This window comes from Sinocyclocheilus rhinocerous, unplaced genomic scaffold (assembly GCF_001515625.1).
Source record: "Sinocyclocheilus rhinocerous isolate Xijiao unplaced genomic scaffold, SAMN03320098_v1.1 scaffold475, whole genome shotgun sequence".
NCBI classification, from domain to species: Eukaryota; Metazoa; Chordata; class Actinopteri; order Cypriniformes; family Cyprinidae; genus Sinocyclocheilus; species Sinocyclocheilus rhinocerous.
The window spans coordinates 1293025-1302881 of record NW_015646677.1 but is presented as its reverse complement, the minus strand read 5'-3'; the positions used below and the strand labels follow the sequence as shown (position 1 = coordinate 1302881).

The following is a 9857-nucleotide window of genomic DNA, read 5'->3' as shown; positions in this document are numbered from 1 at the left end:
TGATTTGCGCCATACTCTTTCTGCAGCTCTGAGCTTAGAACGATACTCACGGAGAACATCAGATAGCCAAGGGGCAGAAGAGGTGGTACGGGCTGGTCTGGAACACAAGGGGCAGACAGTGTCTAAACCAGATGTAAGAGTGGAGCAGAAAGTATCAGTAGCACTGTTCGCATCAAGAGATGCTAACTGTTTAAGGGGAGGAAGCGAAGATGAAACCATAGTAGATAGCCGGGAGGGTGAGAGTGAGCGTAGGTTACGTCGAAAGATGACATGTGGAGGGGAATGTGTTGTGTCTGTTTTGGGTCTGTAATATTGGTATCACTTTATTTTAAGGACCAATTCTCACCATTAACTAGTTGCTTATTAGCATGCATATTACTAGCATATTAGCTGTTTATTAGTACTTATAAAGCACATGTTAATGCATGATCATATTTTAGATGCCTTAATCCGACCCCATACCCAAACTTAACAATACCTTACTAACTATGAATAAGTTAGTAATAATTAATAATTATGAATTATTACTTACTAATAATTAATAAATCACGTGGTAATTTTCATTTTTGGGTGAACTAACCCTTTAAGCCCTCGTCTAGCGATCCCAATGCTCCAAATAATAATCAAACCTCTACATAGATGCAAACTCCTCACCTTTCAGTGACATCTCACTTTTTTGAGATCAGAATAGGTCACCTATGAGATTTGCTTAGATCCAATGTCTAAAAAGATGTCTAAAAACGTTAATATTTTATGTGTTTGAGGTCTGAGATGTGGGAACGGTGAAGATAGCGAGGGCAAACATTTTGCATTTTAGTTTAGCATTGCCCTCTAATCAGCCAATATTGCCTTAAATAGCCTGCATAGCACTTCATCTTTTATAACATGGGATTTTGACTAAATATATTTAATCTTGATTTTTGTAAAATGATGCAACAAGATGATAATTTATTTTATTTTATTTTATTTTTTACATACATACATGAAAGTTTTTGTTATTAATTAAAGAATAATTTTGCTTAAATAAAATTAAATATTTAAAGTTCTTCCCCAATTCTCAAAAATTGGGATTATATTTTTTTTGACCCTGTAACTCTAGCGCTCTCTATTCTAATTCTATTCTTTAAAAAAACTTGCCCCTTTTAGACTTAACCTCTATTCATTTACTAACTGCTTGTTTTCTTTAAAGAAAAAAACTAACACTAGCTTCTCTATTCTTTTTGTATTCTATCTATTTGTTTAATTTTTATTTATACAATTAACAAAAAGCAAAAAAAAGGCCTATATCACTAGCTTGCTTTATTCTTTTTCTATTCTATCTGTTTTCTTTTTATTTATTATACAATAAAAAAAAACCTTGCTACGTGTATTGCGTTAGGCTAACTGAGACTTGTTATAGCACTTGCATATCTTTGCTCTTTTGTTGATTTTGATTGCTTCCATTGTCCTCATTTGTAAGTCGCTTTAGATAAAAGCATGTGCTAAATGACTAAATGTAAACCTAATTCTGTTTAAGCCAAAGAAATGACTAAATATAGCAAATTAAATCAATTCAAGTTATTTATTCCTCTGTGTAGATCTTAAATCTTTATGGAACCCAAAAGTTTTTGCTATTTTAACAAGCCACAGAATCAGTCCCTCCCCGTCTGTCATCGTGTCCCGCTCACCTTCTTGGGACACTCGTCAGCAATGGGTCCGATGCAGGCCTGCATGCACGCCGCTCTGGGATAGGTGGCATCATACACCCCTCTCCACGGCGTGACAGGACGGGGCGGTTTCCAGCGGGACGCCGCCACAGGAGGATCGGCGAATGGGATCCCATAAAACACATAGGACTTGTCCAGCGTCAGGCCCTGGATGAGCCCGTCTTTAGTCAGCAGCTTGGGTCCGGCAGCAGCAGTCTGTGGGCCGGTGAGCGGCTGATCTCGGATCAGTGCTGCTGAAGAGACGCTGCGCAGTAAAGCTGCTAGATCCATCTGATCATCTGAAGCAGATCCAGTGCTGATGAACACAGACACCACCATAAACAGACCCAAAGCATGCATATTTACTCCTGCTGCTTCACTTCGCTCCGGTCGGGATGGACTGATGCACGCTGGTCCGCAACTGGATGGACGATTGCTCAGTTTGAGCTGCTTCAGCACTTGTGACTCTTATTATGCTGCACACTGAGACTCTCTGTGTGTGTGTGTAATGACAAGCAGACTGTCTGTGCTTTAGAAAATTAAATCACATTCATTCATTCCCTTGGTCTTGATACTACAAGTTGAATCAGTGATTTGCCCTCTTAGACACAAAGTTATGAACTAATTTCTGATTTATGTGGCACTCTAAGTTTCTATAAATAATAACATGGTACATGCAACAACAACAAAAAAAGACGGCTCAATTATGCTCTTTAGTCATATTATTTCTAATATTATTATTAAGTCATGATGACACTATGATTACAGTAACTTAATCACAACCATCAGTGTATAGCAGTCATTAAAATAACATCAACTAATAATTAACTAACATCCAAGAAATTATAATTGTCAATAAACAAATCAACCAATGTAGGTATTACAGAAGAATATTGTAAATACCTTTAATTAAATTCCTTGAAGCTACAGGAATAGCTTTGACAACTAAAGAAAATTGTCTATAAGAATAATCCAAATTAATTTCATCTTAAAATGATCATAACTTAACATATTACACTCTTCATCCATTAAATGCATTAAATTCCAAACTCCTTTGTCAAACCAGTCTTTATAAAATAAAGATTTCCTCTTATGTAAGGAATATACACCTGTTATTCCAAATTGCAACATCATGTGGAGTAAAATTATGCTTGTACAACATTTTCCAATACATGAAAATCAGATAACTTAAAAGGCAGTTTTGATGGGTCAAAATCACATCTTAAAAGAAAGGAAATTCCTCCAACTCTTTGGAAAAGATGAACAGAAACACTAAACCATGAAGACTGTTCATCTCTTACAAACATTTGTAAGCATCTTGACTTAATAACCTCGTTCATTACTCCAAAATCAATTGCATTCAACCCTCCTTGCTCCGTTAACTTCACCATATCACCTTTTCAAATCAAATCTTGCTTATTATTCCAAATAAAATCATAATGAATTCGGTCTATTTGCTTAATACACCTGTCTGGCACCACTAACGATGAATATGCTGGATAAATTAATTTTGATATCTCTTCCATTTTTGTTAATAATATTCTCCCACAAATTGAAATATTTCTTTGTAACCAGCTGTGCACTTTTTTATTTTTTTCAAAACATCTGTAATATTATTATCTTCCCTGTCGCTGAAATTTTTTGTAATAGTACGTGATCTTAATTTTGACTGGAATATTATATTAAAAAAAATGTTGTCTATTATCTTGAAGTCTATTATCCATAAAGAACTTTTAACATCTGAAGAACCTTTCTGTTTCAAAGGTTCTTTGTGGCGAAAGAAGGTTCTTCAGATTATAAAAAGGTAAGAAAGATGGTTCTTTAAAGAACCTTTGACTGAATGCTTCTTTGTGGAACCAAAAATGGTTCTTCTATGGCATCGCTGTGAAGAACTTTTTAAGCACCTTTTATTTTTAAGAGTGTACCTACTCAATCAGTGTTGGCAACTTAGCAATTTTGTTGCTAGTTTAGCAACTTTTCACACTACCCTAGCAACTTTTTCTTCAAAAAAGTAAAAAGCTCGGAACTCCTCCTGTAAACCCCGAGACGCCTTCAGCGAAAGATACGCGCCGCTCGATCTGAACTCTGCTGATCTGACTGTGATCCTGGAGAAACACACTCAGATCATCACTGGATCCTCACCTTGTTGTAATATTGTGTTTATTAGTCAATGTGTTTATATAAAAGATGCTTGGTTTCAGATTTTGTCAGCGTCATTATAAAACCTGAATCATTTATTAGACTTTAGTTTGTAGGAGACGAGGAATAAGAGAGGTGGAGGTGTTTTGGATAAAGATGTCCTTCATGACATGTTTTTTATTATATTTTTATTTATGTGACAATAATGCTAATAAAATGCACCATTTCACTCGTTTAAACTGGACAACCAGAGGTACTAATTTACAAAATATCACCCAAAACATGTCCAGTTCATACTTCACACCATTTCAAGCCTCTTATATTTAATATTTTTATGGCATTTAAGCACATTTGTCCCAATAAATAAGTTATTTATAAACATATATATTATACATTTATTATTATCAGTACAAGTTATTTATAGGTTTTATTAAATCTTAAATATTTTGCTTAATTTGTAAATTAAGTACAATACTTAACATTTAATATTAAATCGATATATAATGTATTCATAAATAAATATTGTACATCTAATATATTTTAATATTATTATAAATATAAATATAGATTTTATATGATTATTAAATATTTTACTTACAAATTAAATAAAATATTTATTAAATATTTTACTTATGAGTTAAATAATATATTTAGTGTTTATTCTTATTATATATATATATATATATATAAAATATAATTTTGTTTACCTTTATAATGTATAATATAATTGTTCAAAATATATTAATATAAATATTCAAAATATATGAATATCACCTGATTACCATGATGCATCCAGATGTTTTTGTTTCTCATTAGATTCTTATTACTGTAAAATAATAAAGTTTTTTTCTTTATTTGGAGTAAATTAAAATCAGTACATACAAATATAAACACTTTGTAATAAATAAAGTGACACTTTACACTACATTTAAATTGTTAACTTAATGCATAAAGTATTGTGAATTAAAAATGAGCATATTACATCATTAAACTAAGTTAATGTTAAATTATAAAAACATTTGTTCACTGTTAATTAATGAGTTTAACATTAATTTAATATTAAAAATGCATTTGTAGTATATTTAGAAATTACCCTAGATGACTAAAGTAGGTTCACTTTTAGTTCATGATATCTAATGCATAAATGACAGTGAACTAAATTTTATTGTAATACAATTTCTTATATAACATAGATTTTATTTGTTATGGTAATGAGAATTTGTGGAGGAAATGTGCTCAATTGTCATCAAAATGTCACTAACATTTTTTAAAGCCACTTAAAACTTAAAAATATTTTTCAACATTTTTATTGAAAAAGATAAGATGGAAATATCCAGAGAAAATAAATTTTTTATGTATTTTAACTAAGCATCCAAAAATTCAATTACATGTGTGAAGGAGTTATTATACAAAGTTATTTTACAATCAGTAGGCATCTTATTCCTTATCGTTTATTATTCTTTGCATTAAATGTGCATCAGAGCGTTAATGTTCCTCTCTGTCCAAGTGGAAGTGTGGCTTCGGCTGAATGTGGACTTTCATCGTTTTGTGGTTGAGTTCAGGCTGTTTACTCATATGCAAACAGATAATAACGGCGCTGTAGGCAGTAAACGCAGGCAAACATGAGCGGGACTGATATGAGTCTGATAATCACAACCACCAGGCAGAATGAGCCGCAGGAGGACAGCGCTGGGTCCCAGTCTGGAGTCCAGTTATAACCTACACACACACACACACACACACACACTCTGTTATAGCTGTCTGCTGCCCAGAAATGTTGAGCCACTCTTACAAATGTCTGAATGTCTTCGTATTGCATGTTGCATTGTATTAGTGGTGACCCAAAACAGAATCAAAACTCTAAACAAAAATAGGAACAAAATAGAAAATTTCTGTATTTGTAAATGCATAAGCAACGGAAACATATGGAAGCTTATTAACTGCAATCTCACAATTCTGACTCTTTCTCACAATTCGTAGAAAAAAACTTTAGAATTGCTAGATTTAAAAAATTGCAGTTACCTTATTTTTATCCCATTGTAAAAAAAAACAGAATTGAAAGATGTAAACTCCAAATTCTGAAAAAGTTCAATTTGTGACAAAAAGTTAAGCAATTAAAAATTGTATTTATTAATTCCATGGTGGAAACAAACAGAATTTTAAGATGTAAACTCAGAATTCCGAGAAAATGTACAGTAAACTTGGAGATTCAAAGAAAATGTAAGTTAGTATTGCGATTGCCTTTATTTATGGGGGAAAAAAACAGAATTGCTAGATGTATAGATGTATTCTCAGAATAACTCTGAGAGAATTCTGAGAAAAAGTCAAAATTGTGAGATTTGCAATTTGAAGAAAAAAGTTCGAATTGCAAATCTTTTTATTCTGTGGTGAAAAACAATTATAAACTTGCAATTCGAATAAAGCTAAAATTAGAATTGCAAGATAAAAAGTTGCAAATACCTTTTTTATTGTGATGTGGGAAAAAAACAGAATTGCAAGATGTAAAGTTGCAATTCAGAGAAGAAAGTCTGAATTGTGATACATGGACTTGCAAACTCAAAGAAAAAAGTTAGAATTGCTAGATAAAAGTTGCAAGTACGCTTTTTATTTTTCTGTTTCATATCAGAAACAAAACACTTCAGTTTAGCGACCAATTCTCACTATTAACTATTTGCTTATTAGTATGCATATTACTTGCATATTGGCTGTTTATTAGTATTTATAATGCACATATTGATACCTTATTCTGCATGACCACAATAGATCCCTTAATATTCCCCATACCTAAATTTAACAACTACCACACTAACTATTTATAAGCAGCAAATTAAGAGATTATTGAGAAAAAAGTTAGTTAATAGTGAGAATTGAACCTCAAACTCAAGTGTGACAAAAAACAGCATTTCGAGATGTAAGAATTTTGAGAAACAAGGTTAGAATTAAAGTCACAATTAAAAGAAATAAAGTTAGAATTGCTAGATCTGAAGTTGCAATTTGAACAAAAAAAATAGAATTGCAAGATAAAAAGTTACATTTTATTTTTATTTATTCCATGATGGGGAAAAAAACATAATTGTAAAATGTAAACTCAGATTTCTGAAAAAAAAAAGGAAAAAAAAGTCAGAATTGTGAGATACAAACTCGAAATTTTGAGAAAAATGTCAGAATTATGAGATAAAAAGTTGCAATGACCTTTTTTCATATTTTTGTTTCTATGGCATAAACGATACTTTTAGTGTCTCTAAATATTAGGTGAGTTTCATTCTCTTCACTACACAAAACAATGCAGATTTGTCAAACTATGATAATCCTATTTAATGCATTTTTTTGTCGTCTTGTGCCACATGATCGGCTTTTGATATCAAAGCGTTGAGTGCAGATACAGACACCTGTTAAAGCAGTGACATCCAGACATTTGTAATTGTGAATGCAGTGAAGCAGTGCTTTGTGGGCTGACTGTAAACTCAGATTGAGAGATCAGGAGGAGACACTTACTCTGCGGCGCGTCGCGGGTGGAGTTTTCTGTGAAAGGAAGTGACAGTTATAAAGTAATGCAGTTATTGGGAAGGATGAGAGTCTTTTTGTTACGAACACTTACGACAGAGGTTGTTTGCACACGTCTCTTGTCTGCAGCCGCTGCATGAATCGCCTCTTCTGTACGGAGATACTGGATAATTTCCTCTGTTGAGAAGTCAGTGGTGACACGTTTACTGTGTGTAAATTCTATGAAATCATGCAGTTTCTTGCTTCTTCATATAAAGACTTTTTGTGCTTACCACACCTGCCAACAAGGTTTAATTTGTTAACATTACACTGGAAGAAAAACGTCAGAATTCTGAGGGGGAAAAATTTTATCTCAGAATTCTGAGGGGAAAAAAAAATTGTTGTGAGATTTAAATTAAGAATTAAAAAAAATATATAGAATTGTGAGATGTAAACTCAAACATTTGAGAAAAAAGTTCCAAAATTGTGATATTTAAACTTAGAAAACAGAAAAAAAACTTAGTATTGTGAGATATAAACTTACATATACAGATATAAGGAATACTGAGAAAAGTCAGAGTTTGCAAAATGGAAACCCATAATTAAAAAAATATATATATATATCAGAGTAAAAAGTCAGAATAGCAAGATGTAAACCCAGGATTGTAAGAGAAAAAAAAAGACAAAATTGTGAGATACAAGATTGTAGAGAAAAGAAAGTTCAAATTCAAGATGTAAAATCAGAATACAGAGGACAAAAAGTCAAAATTGGGAAATACAAATTCAGAACTCTAAATTCTAAAGTCAAAATTGTGGGATGCAAAAAAATTTAAATTGCAAAATATAAACTCAGAATTCCAGAAAAATAAGGAAGAGTCAGAATTGTGAGACGTAAATGCAGAATTCTGAAAGAAGAAAAACAAAATTACAAGACTTAAATACAAAATTACAGTGAAAAAAAGTCTAAAATGCAAGACTCCGAATTCAGAGGACAATTGCGAGATGGAAATGCAGAATTAATAGAAACCTGTCAAAATTGTGTGTAAACTCAGAAAGCAGAAAAAGTCAGAATTGTGAGATAAAAAGTTGCAGTTATCTTTTTTTTTTTATATTCCAGGCACAAACAAGCTTCTGTACTTTCCTGACTTTTCTTGTGTAATGTAGTTAATAGCTAACATGAGATACCATCAAACAACACTTTTACATCATCTATAAGCAGATTAACATCATTTTATAAATAGTGCATGAACTAAAGTCAAATTTTACAACTTGAGATGTTAAAAATGTAGTTAATATTTTTAGTTAATCTTACCAAATGCAGTAATGTTAACAAATTGAACCTTAATATAAAGTGTTGCAGCAGTTGCTAACGACTGACGAGAAATACCATTTTATTGCTAAGCTGGTTTTACTGGTGTTTTGGCAAGTTGCAGTATTGATTTGGCACTCTGCACATGCAGTATGTTGTGGTTTTCATACTTACGCTGTCGCATAATTGCACACAAAAATTATTCCAGGCTTTGTTGAGAAGGTTGTTTCAGCCACACCATTGGGACACGCTTGTGCAGCGCAACCAACCTTGTACGAATCTGCCCAGACAATCTTTATGGACAGAAAACAGAGAGGTTTCATTCACTTGTGTGAATTCTCTAGTATCTGATTCAGCTGTAACTGGATCTGAGTCTGTACCTGTGTGTAGTGGCCGCATACTTTTGTGCACTGGTCTGTATCGTAATTGTAATCTTGGTCCTCGTCCTTCCACAACTTCACTGCAGATTCAGGTTTGAATAAGGAGTACGGCGCTCCTGCCCAGATGTTTTCTCCCACAGATGTGAATGTGGGATGTATCCTTCTCACCTCCCTGAGGTAAATGTTATGTTCAAAGAGGCAGAATCTGGCCCAGGCCCGCGCCGTCTCCGCCAGTCCTTCATCCCACGTCTGCACACAAACACATGCACGCACTTACCCTAAAACAGCCTTAAAACTCAGTTAATGTTCAGCTTGTCAGGCTGGGAGACCATTTTAAACCAGCCAAGACCAGCAAACTAACTTAGGCTGTTTTTTTCTAGAAGGAAATGCATGCTAATTACATAATCTGATTATAGGAAATGAAACAGGATATTGCACTAGAAGAAAAATGTTTATTGTAGTTTATATTTTACATATTTTACTTTACTGTGGAGTTTAAAAGTCTGAAAAAGTAAAAGTGAAAATCTTTTCCCCCCAGTAAAAGAGGATATTGCACAAGAAAAAAAAAAAACGAGGAATGGATGAGAAATTGATTGGATTCTGAAAAGCAAGCTAATTTGAAAAGCTCATTCAAAATATTAATTCATTCTATAACATTGTATAAGTGATACTAAAACCACATTGACAATATTGTAGTTTATATCTTACATATTTTACAGTGGTGTTCAAGAGTCTGAGGCTAAAAATGAACATTTTCAATTAAATTATATGAGAAAAAATAATATGAGTAAATAGTATACAAATAATACTAAAATGTGTGTGTGTGTATTATATATATATATATATATATATATATAAATA

At 32.6% G+C, this 9857-nt stretch overlaps 2 protein-coding genes across 2 annotated transcripts in view; both read right to left on the bottom strand.

Annotated features, from left to right (window-relative positions):
* LOC107708011 (crystal protein) overlaps nt 1-2378 on the bottom strand; it is a 13142-nt gene extending 10764 nt beyond the window's left edge. The window contains exon 1 of the mRNA XM_016512154.1: nt 1668-2378. Within this exon, the coding sequence (XP_016367640.1) occupies nt 1668-2045 (378 nt within the window). The 5' untranslated portion in view covers nt 2046-2378. The remainder of the gene's footprint in view (nt 1-1667) is intronic.
* A 2806-nt stretch (nt 2379-5184) lies between these two features.
* Nucleotides 5185-9857, bottom strand: part of glipr1a (GLI pathogenesis-related 1a) — a 5939-nt gene continuing 1266 nt past the window's right edge. Inside the window, exons 2-6 of the mRNA XM_016512086.1 lie at nt 8997-9245; nt 8791-8909; nt 7423-7505; nt 7320-7346; nt 5185-5543 (exon numbers count right to left, since the gene is read on the bottom strand). Of these exons, the coding sequence (XP_016367572.1) occupies nt 5392-5543; nt 7320-7346; nt 7423-7505; nt 8791-8909; nt 8997-9245 (630 nt within the window). The 3' untranslated portion in view covers nt 5185-5391. The remainder of the gene's footprint in view (nt 5544-7319; nt 7347-7422; nt 7506-8790; nt 8910-8996; nt 9246-9857) is intronic.